Below are 20,650 nucleotides of genomic sequence, written 5' to 3' on the forward strand. Positions count from 1 at the left end.
GGGTGAAGTAGCCCCTAGATCCTGATCTTGGGTCAGTTTTGCAATACCCCCTCCAATGGTTATGGTTAGGATTCAGGGAGGGGAAGCTGATCCTAGTTCTATATCTAGGGGAACTTCTGCCGGGAGTGACACAAACCTGGGAGTGTCCTTCTGTATATGTCAAGCCTCTAAAAAGCCAAATTATGTATACGAAAATATAACATTTTAAAGTATGTGAAATGTAGAACATTTTGTATGCTTTAAATGCCAGGATGTCATATTAATTTCAGCTTTTTATCTACATGTAGTAGGAATTTGTTGTATGCTACTGAGGAAGAGAATCTTATTTTCAGACCCATGTGTGTCTGACAACAGCTGATAATCAGCTGATAATTCTGAAAGGGAAACGCTATACCAAAATGAATGAATGGCGAGAAACAACGCAATTGCGCATTAGATGACACATTTTTACTAACGAGTAAGTTCTAAATAATATGTAGTACGATTAGTACACAGTATGTAGATTTTAGTAAGTAGTAGGCAGAAGACAGAATCTGGACACAGCCTGTTTCGCTATAATTTGGAGTATGTTACCTGGCACACCCATATCTCCTGCGACTCCAGGGTTTCCATTGAAACCAGGACTTCCTTTCTGGCCATCTCTGCCTGGGTCGCCAACAGCACCTACAAGAAAAGTGTGAGGTCAAAATATTAGTAATAAACAATTGCCTTTGGGGATTAATAAAGTTTACTTAATCAAATTGAATAGCTAGGCATGGTAGTGATTTATTAAGAAGAGGGGTAGCGGGTAGGCAATTGAAACAGTTTTTTTTTCAATAGTGTGTCACGGTGCTTGGTACCTTGCGGCCCGGCACTCCCGGGAATCCCATCCTTGCCACTTACTCCATTGTGCCCTATCACACCTAGATCTCCTTTGGCACCTGTTAGGCCCCTTAGACCTGAGGAAAAAAGAGAGCAGAGTCAGAGATCAGAGGTCACTAGATCTAAAAGGCTTTGCGATTATTATTTTGCGATTATGCTGCGGTACTTAGAGGTAATTTGTGGTTTAGTACGGTACCCTGCGTCACCACTTCATTGCTCCAGACCAGCGCAAGGGGGAGTTAGAGCACTGATTATGCTTTTGGGTCCTACTGTGTCTCTAACTGACAATGAATGGGCGACATAAACCTAAATAGAAACTGATAATTGTGCACGACTTCAGTATTACTTACTAAAACTGTTGTTACACTAAGGTTTTTATTATTTTATTTTGTTAGGATTATTTTGCTCTTACTGTATTACTGTATCCCACTCCCGACCAGTCACATTGTACAGTGCCTGAGTGGCGCAATGGTCTAAGACACTGCATTGCAGTGCAAGCTGTGTTGCTACAGATGCTGGTTCAATACCTGTGCCAGCCTCAACTGGGAGACCCATGAGATGACCGTAGGTTTTTAGTTTCTCTCCCTCTAAAAACAATTGTAAAATATTGTTGATAACAAACTGGCTTTGTTAACAAATTAGCAACAATGTCTCACACCCTGTTCAAGAATGGCCTTTTTCACACTCATTTTACGTTATTTGAAAACAAAATCTCCAAAATATTGTTATTATTAATTTAGAATTATATAAAAGCCCCTTGGATATTCTCACAGATATATTATTAACCCTGTTATTAGCAGGACAATATATATATTGGTCATGGCTCCCGCACTCAATGGGATTGCCTTGCAGTTCTCCAGCTGTATCCACTGACAGCTTGCGAGGTTCAAGGCATGAGGGCAGGGGGCAAGGGATGGGCTGCAGAGCCACGCACAGAAGACAGACCTAGCCCATGGGGAAGGGAGGAGGGAAGAGGAGGGTAGCACACTGGGTAGCACAGAGCAACACTTTAAGGGGCATTGCAATAATAATGGCGCTGACTAGGGAAACGTTTCAGATGGAGGGTAGGGGGAGAATTCTATCGTCAAATGTATTTCTAAGTTAAGTATTATTATTATTACCATTATTATTATGTATCACATCCAACCATGATTGGGAATACCATAGTGCGGCGCACAATTGGAGCAGCGTTTCTCTTCCTCTAAAAAAGGAATAAATGTTTTGGCCTTTACAAATATTATTTTGGCCTTTATTCAGATTACAAAGACTCACTTTAGTTTTTTTGAAAACGAAATAACCTCCAAAATATTGTTTGAAATTATCAAGTTGATGGCACATTCATATAGCATCGCCTACTTAAAGCTGAGTGACTCACACATTCATGGCTTTGGATCAAAATAAGTATTCTTTCTGATAGTCTTTTATAAATAAATGTTTTGGTTATCCTGACCTGGACACCATGTACAGTATTATAATAGCCCGTTATGGGCTATTAGCAGGACAATATACAGTGGGGGACAAAAGTATTTGATCCCCTGCTGATTTTGTACGTTTGCCCACTTACAAAGAAATTATCAGTCTATAATTTTAATAGTAGGTTTATTTGAACAGTGAGAGACAGAATGACAACAAAAAAATCCAGAAAAACGCATGTCAAAAATATTATACAATTATTAGCATTTTAATGAGGGAAATAAGTATTTGACCCCTCTGCAAAACATGACTTAGTACTTGGTGGCAAAACCCTTGTTGGCAATCACAGAGGTCAGACGTTTCTTGTAGTTGGCCATCAGGTTTGCACACATCTCAGGAGGGATTTTGTCCCACTCCTCTTTGCAGATCTTCTCCAAGTCATTAGGGTTTCAAGGCTGACGTTTGGCAACTCAAACCTTCAGCTCCCTCCACAGATTTTGTATGGGATTAAGGTCTGGAGACAGGCTAGGCCACTCAAGGACATTAATGTGCTTCTTCTTGAGCCACTCCTTTGTTGCCTTGGTCGTGTGTTTTGGGTCATTGTCATGCTGGAATACCCATCCACGACCCATTTTCAATGCCCTGGCTGAGGGAAGGAGGTTTTCACCCAAGATTTGACAGTACATGGCCCCGTCCATCGTCCCTTTGATGCGGTGAAGTTGTCCTGTCCCCTTAGCAGAAAAACACCCCCAAAGCATAATGTTTCCACCTCCATGTTTGACGGTGGAGATGGTATTCTTGGGGTCATAGGCAGCATTCCTCCTCCTCCAAACACGGCGAGTTGAGTTGATGTCAATGAGCTCCATTTTGGTCTCATCTGACCACAACACTTTCACCAGTTGTCCTCTGAGTCATTCAGATGTTCATTGGCAGACTTCAGACAGGCATGTATATGTATTCTTGAGCAGGGGGACCTTGCGGGCGCTGCAGGATTTCAGTCCTTCACGGCGTAGTGTGTTACCAATTGTTTTCTTGGTGACTATGGTCCCAGCTGCCTTGAGATCATTGACAAGATCCTCCCGTGTAGTTCTGGGCTGATTCCTCACCGTTCTCATGATCATTGCAACTCCACGAGGTGAGATCTTGCATGGAGCCCCAGGCTGAGGGATATTGACAGTTCTTTTGTGTTTCTTCCATTTGCGAATAATCGCACCAAATGTTGTCACCTTCTCACCAAGCTGCTTGGTGATGGTCTTGTAGCCCATTCCAGCCTTGTGTAGGTCTACAATCTTGTCCCTGACATCCTTGGAGAGCTCTTTGGTCTTGGCCATGGTGGAGAGTTTGGAATCTGATTGATTGATTGCTTCTGTGGACAGGTGTCTTTTTTACAGGTAACAAGCTGTGGTTAGGAGCACTCCCTTTAAGAGTGTGCTCCTATTGTCAGCTCGTTACCTGTATAAAAGACACCTGGGAGCCAGAAATCTTTCTGATTGAGAGGGGGTCAAATACTTATTTCCCTCATTAAAATGCAAATCAATTTATAACATTTTTGACAAGTGTTTTTCTGGATATTTTTGTTGTTATTCTGTCTCTCACTGTTCAAATAAACCTACCATTAAAATTATAGACTGATCCTTTCTTTATCAGTGGGCAAACGTACAAAATCAGCAGGGGATCAAATACTTTTTTCCCCCACTGTACCTTTACCAACACCTCTCTGTATTTTGATACTTTGTGGATGGGGCCTTCCCAGTGGTGCAGCTGTCTAAATCACCACATCGCAATGCAAAATTGCGTTGCTACAAATACCCGTGTCGGCCGCCACCGGAAGACCCATGGTTTTAATTTAGAATCCTCCAATAGTCTATATGTAATTATTGGCGGAGGGTCACATCATATTTTTTTATATACTGTAGGCCTACCGCAGGCGACATGAGTCTCACTAGTGTTGAGTAATGTGCTGTTAAAAGTGGTGTAGGTCTTGTTTATTTAAAGAGCATATTGAAGTTAGAAGCAATAGGATTTGAAGCATTAGCGTACAACTATTTTAACACTGTTTCCAGCTGCTCTGAGACAAGAATAGGGACTGGCCTTGATAAATCAATGAGATTTTTATTTTGACTGAATCTTCGTTTGGGTATTGGTTAGACTAAAATTATGGTGTAGAAATGTTATGCTCTTAGTGTAACCTTTATTTAACTAGGCAAGTCAGTTAAGAACAAATTCTTATTTACAAATGACAGCCTACTCCTTGCTCCCCATCAGGGAATTAAACCCCGGTCTCCCGCGTGCCCCTCTCATGCCCACACGACACAGGGATTCTTTAGCTAAATAGCCCGGTACTGTGTAGCCTACTCCCGACCGTCACGTTGTACAGCTCCATATTTTCCGTTCCATCCTAACGGAAACCCAGGGTTTTTTCATTTTTCTTGGAATATAAACACCATAATTAATCAAATTAATCCCAAACTCTAAAGGTAATAGTATCATCAATTTCTCTATAGTCAAAACGTCTTGATGGACTCAAAAGTTTGGACACACCTAATTATTCCAGGGTTATTCTTCATTTTTAATATTTTCTACATTGTAGAATAATAGCGAAGACATCACAATTATGAAATAGCACATATGGAATCAGTTAAGATCAAATTCTTATTCACATTCATATTTAGTTTTGTGGCGGGAGGTAGTCTAGTGGTTAGAGCATTGGGCCAGTATCCGAAAGGTTGCTAGATTGAATCCTCGAGCTGATAAGGTAAAAATCTGTCATTCTGCACCTGAACAAGGCAGTTAACCCACTGTTCCTAGGCCGTCATTGTAAATAAGAATTTGTTCTTAACTGACTTGCCTATTTAAAAAAATATATATATATATACAAGGACAGCCTACTCCTTCCTCCCCGTCGGGGAATTGAACCCCAGTTGGCTGCATGACACAGGGATTATTTAGCTAAATAGCCCAGCACTGTAGCCAACTCCCGACTGTCACGTTGTACAGCGCCATATTTTCCGTTCCAAAGGGTTTTTCGTTTTTCTTGGAATAGAAACATCATAATATTAATCAAATTAATTAAGCGGCATTTCTTAAAATCAGTCCCATATACTATGTTCTTACAAAAAAGGTTTTAAATTCTCTAGTACAGCCACTATTGAAGGCTATCAAATGCTTCTCAAAGATGCCCTCTGGTGGTCAAACTAACACTAACTAGCATTAATGGTACCAGTGGTTGGCACTTAAATAATGTGCCATAGAATTCTGCGGCAGCCTGCAAGCTGTGCTGCAGTACGTTGCAAATTTTAAAGGACGAACCACTGTAAATGTTTCTAAAAACTCAAGGGGAGAAGGGAATAGTCTACTGCAGATACTGTGTGTAAGTCTATAAAGACAGGGTGCCGCTAATGTTCTAGAATTAGCATTGGAGTTTGTAGTGTTGATTGGGGGTAGGGGTCATTCAGAGTCAGGGGTCATTCAGAGACTGACCTGTAGGTCCTGGGTCCGCAGGGTCCCCAGGGACCTCGATGTATGTTGTGACTCCAATATCTCCAGGAGCCCCAGAATCTCCCACAGGTCCCCTGGCTCCTACATGGCCCTTCACCCCATCAGCACCCATCAGACCTGGAGACAGCAATCATCATCGTCAACATCTTCATCATCATCATAGCGTGTGTGTGTGCATAAAAGTATTGAACAGTTCTACCTTTAGGGCCAAGTCGTCCCCCTGGTCCTGGGCCTCCGTCTGGTGCTGGTGTACCACACGCTCCTGATGGCCCCATGTCTCCTCTCAGGCCTTGGAGAACACACACACAGGTTCATAACAGTTGATCACACAATGGCACATTATCTTCTTCACCTTAAGCAATAGTGGTCTAACCTGGTATCCCAGGTACACCATCTCTTCCTCTGAATCCTTTCAGGCCGGCAGCCCCCCCAGGTCCCTGGAGTCCATCAAAACCGGGCCGTCCAAACGGCCCCGTCAATCCTGGGGCCCCTCTGCCAGGCAGACCTGAATCGCCCTGCACCCCCTTCTGTCCTCTGGTCCCTGAAGCATGTAGAGATCCAAGGATACATAGAGAGGAGAGTGAGATGGGGGAGAGGAGAAAAAGAAAGGGTGAGAGGACAGAGAGATGGGGGAGAGGAGAGAACAGAGAGACAGGGGAGAAGAGAGAAAGAAAGGGGAGAGGAGAGGAGAGAGACAGAAATGGGGAGAGGAGAACAAGACAGCAGGGAGAGGAGAAAGGGGAAAAGGAGAGAACAATAAGGAGGAACACACAGAGAGGACTTTATGAGAGTGTCATACATGTATGTACAGTAGAGTCACAGCTAGAACTTTTATGAGCAGTGTTCTGACAGAGATGCTTACAACATCAGAGATGCTTACATGCAGTGTTCTGACAGAAATGCTTACATGCTTACATCAAAGCTGTCAATGCAAGTGGTTGCTATTTGAAGAATCTCACTTTATTGGTTACTACATGATTCCAGATGTGTTATTTCATAGTTTTGATGTCGTCACTATTATTCTACAATGTAGAAATAGTAAAAATAAAGAAAACCCTTGAATGAGTGGGTGTTCTAAAACCTTTGACTGGTAGTGTACATTCTCGGATAAAAACAAAAAAAACAAAAGGGCATCCTTTGCCACTTGTTTCGGTAAACAGCTGAGTTGTGGGGCTAAGGATATGTACCTGTGAAGCCAATGATTCCATTGAGACCTACAGCCCCCGGAGGGCCTGGAATGCCTAGCGTACACTCCCCAGCATCCCCAGGCAGACCAGGCAAGCCCTCAGCACCTTTACCGCCTGAGGATAGACAGAAGCAACAATCAGACTGTGTGTGTGGGTGTGTGTGGGTGTGTGTGTGTGTCTACTCACCTCTGTCTCCCTGTGGACCATCTCTTCCTGGTAAGCCAGGCGATCTACCAAGCCCAGGCAGACCAGAGTCTCCAGTCAGCCCCAGAGAACCATCCTCCCCTGGGGGGCCTGGTCTACCTGGCAGCCCTGGGAGCCCTGGTCTGAAATCACCCTAAAAACCCATACAACACAGAATGACTATGTATGGACACAAAAAGACAGCCCACAGTAGGACACACACACACGCGCGCGCACTCACAAACTCATTCAAACACACTCACGCATGTGCACACACACACACAAAATGTTTGCGCTCCACTGACCTTAGGGCCTGGCATCCCGGGAGCTCCGGATGGTCCTGGTCGTCCCATACTACCAATCCCTGGGGCACCAGCAACCCCCGGCTGGCTCTTCTCACCTGAGAGGGAAACAGTCTCATGACTGAGTCTGTACATGAGCTCTATCTGCAGTTTTTCTCAATCACGTTCAAGCATTTTTGGAACAGTATAGTTCGAAGATACGTTGAATTCTCTAAACAGCAAATACTTTCAAAACTATAAGATACTGTTAATTAAGCAAATACATGAATCATAAGAACTGCCTACAAAAAAGATTAACACATCAATGAAATGAGCCTGACTTAAAAAATTCCTATTTAATCATTATCACTAAACCATGATGATCAAAATTGGAAATAAAAATATCAAAAGGTGTAGAATTATGGGCAATTATTCTCCTTTTACGCATTTTTCACTAAACATTTACATTTACAATTTATATCCTCGGGTCGGAGGATTTAGGGTCATTAAATAAATTCAACAGTCGCAAGACAGGATTTTAAATAGGCCGATGGCATGTCAAGGGAACTGTAGCTTACTGTTTAGATGGGTTAAATGGAAACTGAAATCTGGACATTGACTAACCAGAATAACCTACTACTACTACTACTGTTTTTTGGCAAACTCCAAAGTCCTCTAATAATACTAGTCCCATGCGAATCGACATCCCTGTGTTTTGAGAGAAATTTCAGTTTTACAGGTGTTGCTCAGTGTTTGAGCAAGAAAACAATAACTGATTCGATAAATTTAACAAAGTGCTGCGTATAGCCTATATATGAAGGCCTTACATGTATCAACTTTCACAGTGAATGCTTTTGTTTTTACGTATTGTGCGAATGAACTGAACATCACCAAGTGCATCACAAAAAATATTGTGCCTATTTAATGCAACCCTTGTTGTTAATAGATCGCAAATCAGCATACAACTGAGCTAAACAAGTTCACTTTCTCCTCCATTGACCTAATAACGCATATCAAGAGCAAGTTAGCTGTTTAGCTCACATCTGAAAGCTGGTGGGCATTTAGGACTTCTTCCACTGCGGATCGCTAAAATATGCTAATGATTATGATCACACTTGCTCAATTACAATATTTTGGCGACACTTTACGACACGGTTTGGTATGGTTAAGAAAGCTCGAGTTCAGTGTAGCCTGACAAAAGAGAAGCTACATGTATCTAATTATAGTTGTAATTATAGTAATTCAAGTTGACTAACAAATAGCCTACCAAAATGTCAGAAATTATAAGCAGAAACATATTTAAATCACTTCATCACATATACTCGGGCGGTTGCGGATGGGTTATTAGCAATTGCGGGTGAGGTGAACAAACAGCTGACCCGCGCACCACTAGTTTACAAACACATAAAATCAAATATTTGTCTTAATCATTTCCGTCAGCAAATTGTAAAGACCCTGCAAAGGGTGGGTTGACTTTCACTAGGCACTGGGCCATGATTTATACCCAATATAGCCCTGATGGAGTGATTTAGAATATTGTGCACTAGTATTTATTGATTGCTGGAAATAGTGAACACATTTGTCCTCTGATAAAAATGTTGTGTTAATATTCTGAAAACAAAACAACATTGAATTTTGTCTTCACATGATGCCATTTGTATTCATAGTTTTGCAAATTGGCATCTAAGATATGTAATCCAAGGCAAGAAGGTGATCAGAAGTTTGAAAAATGTATTTGGGCATTTCATTTTTCATTCAAGGGTTTTTATTTAGTTTGACTGTTTTCTACATTGTCGAATATTAGTGAAGATATCAAAACTATTAAATAACACATAGGGAGTCTTGTAGTAAGCAAAAAAGTATTAAACAAATCAAAATATATTTTATATTTGAGATTCACCCATTGCCTTGATGACAGCTTTGCACACTCTTGGCATTCTCTCAACCAGCTTCATGAGGTAGTCCACCTGGAATGCATTTCAACAGAAGATGGCCCTATTTGGTAAAATACAAAGTCCATATTATGGCAAGAAAAGCTCAAATAAGCAAAGAGAAAGGACATTCCATCATTACTTTAAGACATGAAGGTCAGTCAATATGGAACATTTCAAGAACTTTTAAAGTTTCTTCAAGTGCAGTTGCAAAAACCATCAAGCGCTATGATGAAACTGGCTCTCATGAGGACCGCCACAGGAAAGGAAGACCCAGAGTTACCTCTGCTGCAGAGGATAAGTTCATTCGAGTTACCAGCCTCAGAAATTGCAGCCCAAATAAATGCTTCACAGAGTTCAAGTAACAGACACAACTCAACATCAACTGTTCAGAGGAGACTGCGTGAATCAGGCCTTCATGGTCGAATTCCTGCAAAGAAACCACTACTATAGGACACCATTAAGAAAAAGAGACCTGCTTGGGCCAAGAAACACGAGCAATGGACATTAGACCGGTGGAAATCTGTCCTTTGGTCTGACGTGTCAAATTGGAGATTTTTGGTTCCAACAGCCGTGTCGTTGTGACACGCAGAGTAGGTGAACAGATGATCTATGCATGTGTGGTTCCCACCATAAAGCACGGAGGAGGTGGTGTGATGGTGCTTTGCTGGTGACACTGTCAGTGATTCATTTAGAATTCAAGGCACACTTAACCAGCATGGTTACCACAGCATTCTGCAGCGATACACCATCCCATCTGGTTTGCGCTTAGTGGGACTATCATTTGTTTTTTAACAGGACAATGACCCAACACACATCCAGGGTGTGTAATGGCTATTTGACCAAGAAGGAGAATCATGGAGTGCTGCATCAGATGACCTGGCCTCCAAAATCACCCGACCTCAACCCAATTGAGATGGTTTGAGATGAGTTGGACCTCAGAGTAAAGGAAAAGCAGCCAGCAAGTGCTCAGCATATACTTTAAGACTGTTGGAAAAGCATTCCAGGTGAATCTGGTTGAGAGAATGCCAAGAGTGTGCAAAGCTGTCTTCAAGACAAAGGTTGGCTACTTTGAAGAATCTCAAAAATAAATAATATTTTGACTTGTTTAACACTTTTTTTGGTTACTACATGATTCCATATGTGTTATTTCATCGTTTTGCTGTCTTCACTATTATTCTACAATGTAGAAAAGTTAAAATAAAGAAAAACCCTTGAATGAGTAGGTGTGTCTTAACTTTTGACATGTACTGTATATATACACACACAGTACTCAGACCCATTGACTTTTTCCACATTTTGTTCCGTTACAGCCTTATTTTAAAATTGATTAAATTAATAAAAATCAATCTACACACAATACCCCATAATGACAAAGCGAACAGGTTTTCAATTATTTTTTGCAAATGTACTACAAACAGAAAACTGAAAAACATAAGTATTCAGACTTGAGACTTGAAATTGAGCTCAGGGTCATCCTGTTTCCTTTGATCATCCCTGAGATGTTTCTAGAACTTGATTGGAGTCCACCTGTTGGAAATTCAATTGATTGGACATGATTTGGAAAGGCACAAACCTGTTTATATAAGGTCCCACACTTGACAGTGAATGTTAGAGCAAAAACCAAGCCATGAGGTAAAAGGAATTGTCCGTTGACCTCCGAGACAGGATTGTGTCGAGGAACAGATCTGGGGAAGGGTACAAAAAAAATTCTGCAGCATTGAAGGTCCAAGTGGCCTCCATCATTCTTAAATGGAAGAAGTTTGTAACCACCAAGACTTCCTAGACCTGGCCACCTGGCCAAACTGAGCAATCGGGGGAGAAGGGCCTTGGTCAGGGAGGTGACCAAAAACCCGATGATCACTCTGACAGAGCTCTAGAGTTCCTCTTTGGAGATGGGACAACCTTCCAGAAGGACAACCATCTCTGCAGCATTCCACCAGTTAGGCCTTTATGGTAGAGTGGCCAGACGGAAGTCTCTCCTCAGTAAAAGGCACATGACAGCCCACTTGGAGTATGCCAAAAGGCACCCAAAGACTCTCAGACCATGAGAAACAAGATTATCTGGTCTGATGAAACCAAGATTGAACTCTTTGGCCTGAATGCCAAGCAACACGTCTGGAGTAAACCTGGCACCATCCCTACAGTGAAGCATGGTGGTGGCAGCATCATGCTTTTCAGCGGCAGGGACAAGGAGACTGGTCAGGGTCGAGGAAAAGATGAACAAAGAAAAGTACAGAGAGATCATTGATGAAAACCTGCTCCAGAGCGCTCAGGACTTCAGACTGGGGCAAAGGTTCACCTTCCAACAGGATAATGACCCTAAGCACACAGCCAAGACAATGCAGGAGTGGCTTCGGGACAAGTCTCTGAATGTCCTAGAGTGGCCCAGCCAGAGCCTGGACTTGAACCCGATTGAACATCTCTGGGGAGACCTGCAAATAGATGTGTGCAATGCTCCCCATCCAACCTGACAGACCTTGAGAGGATCTACAGAAAAGAATGGGAGAAACTACTCAAATACAGGTGTGCCATGCTTGTAGTGTCATACCCAAGAAGACTGGAGGCTGTAATGGCTGCCAAAGGAGCTTCAACAAAGTACTGCATAAAGGGTCTGAATACTTACACTACCGTTCAAAAGTTTGGGGTCACCTAGAAATGTCCTTGTTTTCCATGAAAACACACATGAAATTAGTTGTAAAATGAATATGAAATATAGTCAAGACGTTGACAAGGTTATAAATAATGATTTTTCATTGAAATAATAATTGTGTTCTTCAAACTTTGCTTTCATAAAATAATCCTCAATTTCAGCAATTACAGCCTTGCAGACCTTTGGCATTCTAGTTGTCAATTTGTTGCGGTAATGTGAAAAGAGATTTCACCCCATGCTTCCTGAAGCACCTCCCACAAGTTGGATTGGCTTGATGGGTACTTCTTACTAGAGGTCGACCGATTATGATTTTTCGACGCCAATACCGATACCGATTATTGGAGGACCAAACATCCGATGCCGATTAATCGGCCGATTCTTTGTTTGTTTATTTATTAATTTATTTATAATAATGATAATTACAACAATACTGAATGAACACTTATTTTAACTTAATATAATACATCAATAAAATCTATTTAGCCTCAAATAAATAATGAAACATGTTCAATTTGGTTTAAATAATGCAAAACAAAGTGTTGGAGAAGAAAGTAAAAGTGCAATATGTGCCATGTAAAAAAGCTAAGGTTGAAGTTCCTTGCTCAGAACATGGGAACATATGAAAGCTGGTGGTTCCTTTTAACATGAGTCTTCAACATTCCCAGGTAAGTTTTAGGTTGTAGTTATTATAGGAATTATAGGACTATTTCTCTCTATACGATTTGTATTTCATATACCTTTGACTATTGGATGTTCTTATAGGCACTTTAGTATTGCCAGTGTAACAGTATAGCTTCCGTCCCTCTCCTTGCTCCTACCTGGGCTTGAACCAGAAACACATCGACAACAGCCACCCTTGAAGCAGCGTTACCCATGCAGAGGAAGGGAAACAACTACTCCAAGTCTCAGAGTGAGTGACGTTTGAAACGCTATTAGCGCGCACCCCGCTAACTAGCTAGCCATTTCACATTGGTTACACCAGCCTAATCTTGGGAGTTGACAGGCTTGAAGGGGTGGGTATAATTTGTGGAACGTTCCAACAGGAATCTGTTCCAAAAAACGTAAAGTAAAAGGTTGCCAACCAACAACGCATACAAAGTAGCAACGCATACAAACCTAGCTAACTAGCTGCCGAATAGGCATCAACTCACCACGTAGCTTATTCTTAATGTTTGTCTATAGGCAACCAGAGTGAGGACAGACATTTTTCGGAATAAACGTGATGAGTGAAAAACGCAATGAAATAGACCACTCACTACCCGGTATCTTATTCTGCCGCTATACAACTTTGTATGCATTGTTTTTGGCAACCTTGTTATTTACAAAGTTTTTGGAATAGATTCCTGTTGGAACGTTCCACAAATTATACCCACCCGGTATGAAGTCATAAACAGCTTGAAACACAGCGAAGAGCTGCTGGCAAAACGCACGAAAGTGCTGTCTGAATGAATGCTTACGAGTTATGTTATGTCAATGTTATGTCAAAATTACGTAAAATTCTGGCAAATTAGTTCGCAACGAGCCAGGCGGCCCAAACTGTTGCATATACCCTGACTCTGCGTGCAATGAACGCTAGAGATGTGACACAATTTCATGTTAGCAGGCAATATTAACTAAATATGCAGGTTTAAAAATATATACTTGTTTATTGATTTTAAAGAAAGGCATTGATGTTTATGGTTAGGTACATTGGTGCAACGACAGTGCTTTTTTCGCAAATGCGCTTGTTAAATATAAGTGATGTACCGGATGCTGGAGTGAGTAGTCGTGCTGCACCTCGCTCCGCGGGTAATATTACATTTCATTACATTGGAACGATTTGATTAGTGTATTGTTAGCTAGCTACATAGTTGTCTCTGCTGTCTTTGTATCAAGGATAAAGGTGTAGCTCTGAGGAACTAACAAGGTTAGCTAGCCAGCTGTATTCGTTCGTTCGCGCCGTTTTCGAAACGGCGTCAAAACCATAACACCACAGCTAGCTAGCCAACTTTACCAATTACACCTGGATCTTGCAGCTAACTAGCTGCTACCTGAGTGACTATTGGCAACGTCGGTCACGGAATTAACACACATTATTGCGGAGCTGGCCAGCTAGCCAGCTGAGGAGTTCCGTCAGCCACTCGTGGGCTGTTCCTGAGCTAGCCAGCTGAAGTGTCTCCTGGGCTACAACTCACCTATCCTGACCCGTTTTACTGCCGATGCGGAGCCCCATCGGGTCTTCACGACTGGACCACCGACGTTATCTGCCCGAGGGAGTTATCCAACTGGCCCCTCCGTCGCGACGTAACCTGATCGCCCATCTGCGGCCGGCTAATCGTTAGCTGTCTTTTCGGCTGCGATCTGAATAGGTCTATCGGACACTTTTCTTGGGCCACTATAACTAACTATTTTGCCAACTTGGACAGGTCCCCCCTTCCACACGGAACCCCACTAACCCACAGACGGAAACGCACGAGGTGGCTAAAAACAGACCTCCCTCCCATCTTCCACCAGCTTGCTACCTATGGCCCGGCTAGCTGTCTGAATCTCACTGGACCCTCTGATCACTCGGCTAAGCATGCCTCTCCTTAATGTCAATATGCCTTGTCCATTGCTGTTCTGGTTAGTGTTTATTGGCTTATTTCACTGTAGAGCCTCTAGCCCTGCTCATTATACCTTATCCAACCTCTCAGTTCCTCCACCCACACATGCTATGACATCTTCTGGTTTCAATGATGTTTCTAGAGACAATATCTCTCTCATAATCACTAAATGCCTAGGTTTACCTCCTCTGTACTCACATCCCACCATACCTTTGTCTGTACATTATACCTTGAAGCTATTTTATCGCCCCCAGAAACCTGCTCCTTTTTCTCTCTATTCTGGACGTCACAGACGACCAATTCTTATAGCTTTTAGCCGTACCCTCATACTTATTCTTCTCTGCTCCTCTGGGGATGTAGAGGTGAATCCAGGCCCTGCAGTGCCTGGCTCCACTCCTACTCCCCAGGCGCTCTCTTTTGATGACTTCTGTAACCGTAATAGCCTTGGTTTCATGCATGTTAACATTAGAAGCCTCCTCCCTAAGTTTGTTTTATTCACTGCTTTAGCACACTCTGCCAACCCGGATGTCCTAGCTGTGTCTGAATCTTGGCTTAGGAAGTCCACCAAAAACTGTGAAATCATCATCCCTAACTACAACGTTTTCAGACAAGATAGAACGACCAAAGGGGGCGGTGTTGCAATCTACTGCAGAGATAGCCTGCAGAGTTCTGTCCTGCTATCCAGGTCTGTACCCAAACAATTTGAACTTCTACTTCTAAAAATCCATCTCTCCAAAAACAAGTCTCTCACCGTTGCCGCCTGCTATAGACCCCCCTCGGCCCCTAGCTGTGCTCTGGACACCATATGTGAACTGATTGCCCCCCATCTATCTTCAGAGCTCGTGCTACTAGGCGACCTAAACTGGGACATGCTTAACACCCCAGCCATTCTACAATCCAAGCTTGATGCCCTCAATCTCACACAAATTATTAATGAACCCACCAGGTACAACCCCAAAGCCGCAAACTCTGGCACCCTCATAGATATCATCCTAACCAATGTGCCCTCTAATTACACCTCTGCTGTTTTCAACCAAGATCTCAGCGATCACTGCCTCATTGCCTGCACCCGTAATGGGTCAGCGGTCAAACGACCTCCACTCATCACTGTCAAACGCTCCCTGAAACATTTCAACGAGCAAGCCTTTCTAATCGACCTGGCCCTGGTATCCTGGAAGGATATTGACCTCATCCCGTCAGTAGAGGATGCCTGGTTATATTTTAAAAATGCCTTCCTCTCCATCTTAAATAAGCATGCCCCTTTCAAGAAATTTAGAACCAGGAACAGATATAGCCCTTGGTTCTCCACAGACCTGACTGCCCTTAACCAACACAAAAATATCCTGTGGCGTTCTGCATTAGCATCGAACTGCCCCCGCGATATGCAACTTTTTAGGGAAGTTAGAAACCAATACACACAGGCAGTTAGAAACGCCAAGGCTAGCTTTTTCAAACAAAAATTTGCTTCGTGCAACTCCAACTCTAAAAAGTTCTGGGACATTGTAAAGTCCATGGAGAATAAGAACACCTCCACCCAACTGCCCACTGCACTGAGGATAGGAAACTCTGTCACCACCGATAAGCCCACTATAATTGAGAATTTCAATAAGCATTTTTCTACGGCTGGCCATGCTTTCCACCTAACTACCCCTACTGCATTCAACAGCACTGCACCCCCCACAGCTCCTCGCCCAAACCTCCCCCATTTCTCCTTCTCCCAAATCCATTCAGCTGATGTTCTGAAAGAGCTGCAAAATCTGGACCCCTACAAATCAGCTGGGCTTGACAATCTGGACCCTTTCTTTCTAAAATTATCTGCCGAAATTATTGCAACCCCTATTACTAGCCTGTTCAACCTCTCTTTCGTGTCGCTGAGATTCCCATAGATTGGAAAGCAGCTGCTGTCATCCCCCTCTTCAAAGGAGGTGACACTCTTGACCCAAATTGCTACAGACCTATATCCATCCTACCCTGCCTTTCTAAGGTCTTCGAAAGCCAAGTCAACAAACAGATTACCGACTATTTCGAATCCCACCGCACCCTCTCCGCTATGCAATCTGGTTTCAGAGCTGGTCATGGGTGCACCTCAGCCACGCTCAAGGTCCTAAACGACATCGTAACCGCCATCGATAAGAAACAATACTGTGCTGCCGTATTCATTGACCTGGCCAAAGCTTTTGACTCTGTTAATCACCACATCCTCATCGGCAGACTTAGTAGCCTTGGTTTCTCAAACGATTGCGTCGCCTGGTTCACCAACTACTTCTCTGACAGAGTTCAGTGTGTCAAATCGGAGGGCCTACTGTCTGGACCTCTGGCAGTCTCTATGGGGGTACCACAGGGTTCAATTCTTGGGCCAACTCTTTTCTCTGTATACATAAATGATGTCGCTCTTGCTGCTGGTGAATCTCTGATCCACCTCTACGCAGACGACACCATTCTGTATACTTCTGGCCCTTCTTTGGACACTGTGTTAACAACCCTCCAGACGAGCTTCAATGCCATTCAACTCTCCTTCCGTGGCCTCCAACTGCTCCTAAACACAAGTAAAACTAAATGCATGCTCTTCAACCGATCGCTGCCTGCACCTGCCCGCCCATCCAGCATAACTTCTCTGGACGGTTCTAACTTAGAATTTGTGGACAACTACAAATACCTAGGTGTCTGGTTAGACTGTAAACTCTCCTTCCAGACTCACATCAATCATCTCCAATCCAAAGTGAAATCTAGAATTGGCTTCCTATTTCGCAACAAAGCATCCTTCACTCATGCTGCCAAACATACCCTCGTAAAACTGACCATCCTACCAATCCTCGACTTCGGCGATGTCATTTACAAAATAGCCTCCAATACCCTACTCAACAAGCTGGATGCAGTCTATCACAGTGCCATCCGTTTTGTCACCAAAGCCCCATATACAACCCACCACTGCGATCTGTATGCTCTCGTTGGCTGGCCTTCACTTCATAATCGTCGCCAAACACATTGGCTCCAGGTCATCTACAAGACCCTGCTAGGTAAAGTCCCCCCTTATCTCCGCTCACTGGTCACCATAGCAGCACCCACCTGTAGCACGCGCTCCAGCAGGTATATCTCTCTGGTCACCCCTAAAGCCAACTCCTCCTTTGGTCGTCTCTCCTTCCAGTTCTCTGCTGCCAACGACTGGAACGAACTACAAAAATCTCTGAAATTGGAAACACTTATCTCCCTCACTAGCTTTAAGCACCAGCTGTCAGAGCAGCTCACAGATCACTGCACCTGTACATAGCCCATCTATAATTTATCCCAAACTACTACCTCTTCCTCTACTGTATTTATTTATTTTATTTATTTTGCTCCTTTGCACCATATTATTTATATTTGAACTTTGAACTTTCTTCAAACTACAAATCTACCATTCCAGTGTTTTTCTTGCTATACTTTATTTACTTTGCCACCATGGCATTTTTTTGCTTTTACCTCCCTTATCTCACATCATTTGCTCACATTGTATATAGTCGTATTTTTTTTTCTACTGTATTATTGACTGTATGTTGTTTACTCCATGTGTAACTCTGTGTTGTTGTATGTTGTCGAACTGCTTTGCTTTATCTTGGCCAGGTCGCAATTGTAAATGAGAACTTGTTCTCAACTTGCCTACCTGGTTAAATAAAGGTGAAAAAAAAAAAAAAAAAAAAAAAAATAGCAGTACTGTAGAAACTATATACATTACAATGGAAGGATTTGATTAGTGTAATGTTAGCTAGCTACATAGTTGTCTTTGTATCAAGATAAAGGCGTAGTACAGAGTAACTATCGAGGTTAGCTAGCCAGCTACATTTTCTAACATAGTCAACAACGCGCCCACTGCTAGCTAGCTAACCCTACCAGCTAGCTGTATCATTTTTTGTCAATAAGATTTTTGCAATGTAAGCTTAACTTTCTGAACATTCGAGATGTGTAGTCCACTTGTGTAGCTAGCAGGACTGACTTTGTGTTAGCTAGCCAACGTTTAAGTCAAACGACACCGCTAGTCCTGCTCACATTGCCCTACCCTATGCTTTGACCTCTTTCTCCCCTCTCTCTCCAGATGAAATCTTGCGTCTTATGACGGCCGGCCGCCCAACAACCTGCCTGCTTGACCCTATCCCCTCCTCTCTTCTCCAGACCATTTCCGGAGACCTTCTCCCTTACCTCACCTCGCTCATCAACTCATCCTTGACCGCTGGCTATGTCCCTTCCGTCTTCAAGAGCGCGAGAGTTGCACCCCTTCTCAAAAAACCTACACTCGATCCCTCCGATGTCAACAACTACAGACCAGTAACCCTAAAACTCTTGAACGTGCCGTCCTTGGCCAGCTCTCCTGCTATCTCTCTCAGAATTACCTTCTTGATCCAAATCAGTCAGGTTTCAAGGCTGGTCATTCAACTGAGACTGCTCTTCTCCGTGTCACGGAGGCCCGCCGCACTGCTAAAGCTAACTCTCTCTCCTCTGCTCTCATCCTTCTAGACCTATCTGCTGCCTTTGATACTGTGAACCATCAGATCCTCCTCTCCACCCTCTCCGAGTTGGAGAGGCGCGGCTCACTCTTGGATTGCGTCCTACCTGACAAGTCGCTCCTACCAGGTGGCATGACGAGAATCCGTCTCCGCACCATGTGCTCTCACCACTGGTGTCCCCCAGGGCTCAGTTCTAGGCCCTCTCCTATTCTCGCTATACACCAAGTCACTTGGCTCTGTCATATCCTCACATGGTCTCTCCTATCATTGCTACGCAGACGACACAAAATTAATCTTCTCCTTTCCGCCTTCTGATAACCAGGTGGCGAATCGCTTCTCTGCATGTCTGGCAGACATATCAGTGTGGATGACGGATCACCACCTCAAGCTGAACCTTGGCAAGACGGAGCTGCTCTTCCTCCCGGGGAAGGACTGCCCTTTCCATGATCTCGCCATCACAGTGGACAACTCCATTGTGTCCTCCTCCCAGAGTGCTAAGAGCCTCGGCGTGACCCTGGACAACACCCTGTCGTTCTCCGCTAACATCAAGGCGGTGACCCGATCCTGTAGGTTCATGCTATACAACATTCGCAGAGTACGACCCTGCCTTACACAGGAAGCGGCGCAGGTCCTAATCCAGGCACTTGTCATCTCCCGTCTGGATTACTGCAACTCCCTGTTGGCGGGGCTCCCTGCCTGTGCCATTAAACCCCTACAACTCATCCAGAACGCCGCAGCCCCTCTGGTGTTCAATCTTCCCAAGTTCTCTCACGTCACCCCGCTCCTCCGCACACTCCACTGGCTTCCAGTTGAAGCTCGCATCTGCTACAAGACCATGGTGCTTGCCTACGGAGCTGTGAGGGGAACGGCACCTCCGTACCTTCAGGCTCTGATCAGGCCCTACACCCAAACAAGGGCACTGCGTTCATCCACCTCTGGGCTGCTGGCCCCCCTACCTCTGCGGAAGTACAGTTCCCGCTCAGCCCAGTCAAAACTGTTCGCTGCTCTGGCACCCCAATGGTGGAACAAGCTCCCTCACAACGACAGGACAGCGGAGTCAATCACCACCTTCCGTAGACACCTGAAACCCCACCTCTTTAAGGAATACCTGGGATAGGATTAAGTAATCCTTCTAACCCCCCCACCCCCCCCCCCCAAAAAAAGATATAGATGTACTATTGTAAAGTGGTTGTTCCACTGGATATCATAAGGTGAATGCACCAATTTTGTAAGTCGCTCTGGATAAGAGCGTCTGCTAAATGACGTAAATGTAAATGTCAAATGTTAAATCAACACCCGTTTAGCGAAATAGGCTATGATTCAATGATAAATAAACAGGCACCGCATCGATTATATGCAACGCTGGACACGTTAGATAAACTAGTAATATCATCAACCATGTGTAGTTAACTAGTGATTATGTTAAGATTGATCGTTTTTTATAAGATAAGTTTAATGCTAGCTAGCAACTTACCTTGGTTTCTTGCTGCCCTCGCGTAACAGGTAGTCAGCCTGCCATGCAGGCTCCTCATGCGTTGGATTGGATTAGTAACCGGAAGGTTGCAAAAACGAATCCCCGAATC

The 20,650-nt window shown here is 43.6% G+C and overlaps 1 protein-coding gene across 1 annotated transcript in view; it reads right to left on the reverse strand.

Annotated features, from left to right (window-relative positions):
- The window catches only part of LOC115205824 (collagen alpha-5(IV) chain), a 142,891-nt gene that overhangs the window by 19,517 nt on the left and 102,724 nt on the right, over window positions 1–20,650 (reverse strand). Inside the window, exons 29-36 of the mRNA XM_029772166.1 lie at window positions 7,448–7,542; window positions 7,146–7,296; window positions 6,960–7,073; window positions 6,146–6,313; window positions 5,972–6,061; window positions 5,755–5,889; window positions 840–938; window positions 574–663 (exon numbers count right to left, since the gene is read on the reverse strand). Coding sequence (XP_029628026.1) covers window positions 574–663; window positions 840–938; window positions 5,755–5,889; window positions 5,972–6,061; window positions 6,146–6,313; window positions 6,960–7,073; window positions 7,146–7,296; window positions 7,448–7,542 — 942 coding nt within the window. The remainder of the gene's footprint in view (window positions 1–573; window positions 664–839; window positions 939–5,754; window positions 5,890–5,971; window positions 6,062–6,145; window positions 6,314–6,959; window positions 7,074–7,145; window positions 7,297–7,447; window positions 7,543–20,650) is intronic.

Source organism: Salmo trutta, chromosome 13, assembly GCF_901001165.1.
Source record: "Salmo trutta chromosome 13, fSalTru1.1, whole genome shotgun sequence".
Lineage (NCBI taxonomy): Eukaryota > Metazoa > Chordata > Actinopteri > Salmoniformes > Salmonidae > Salmo > Salmo trutta.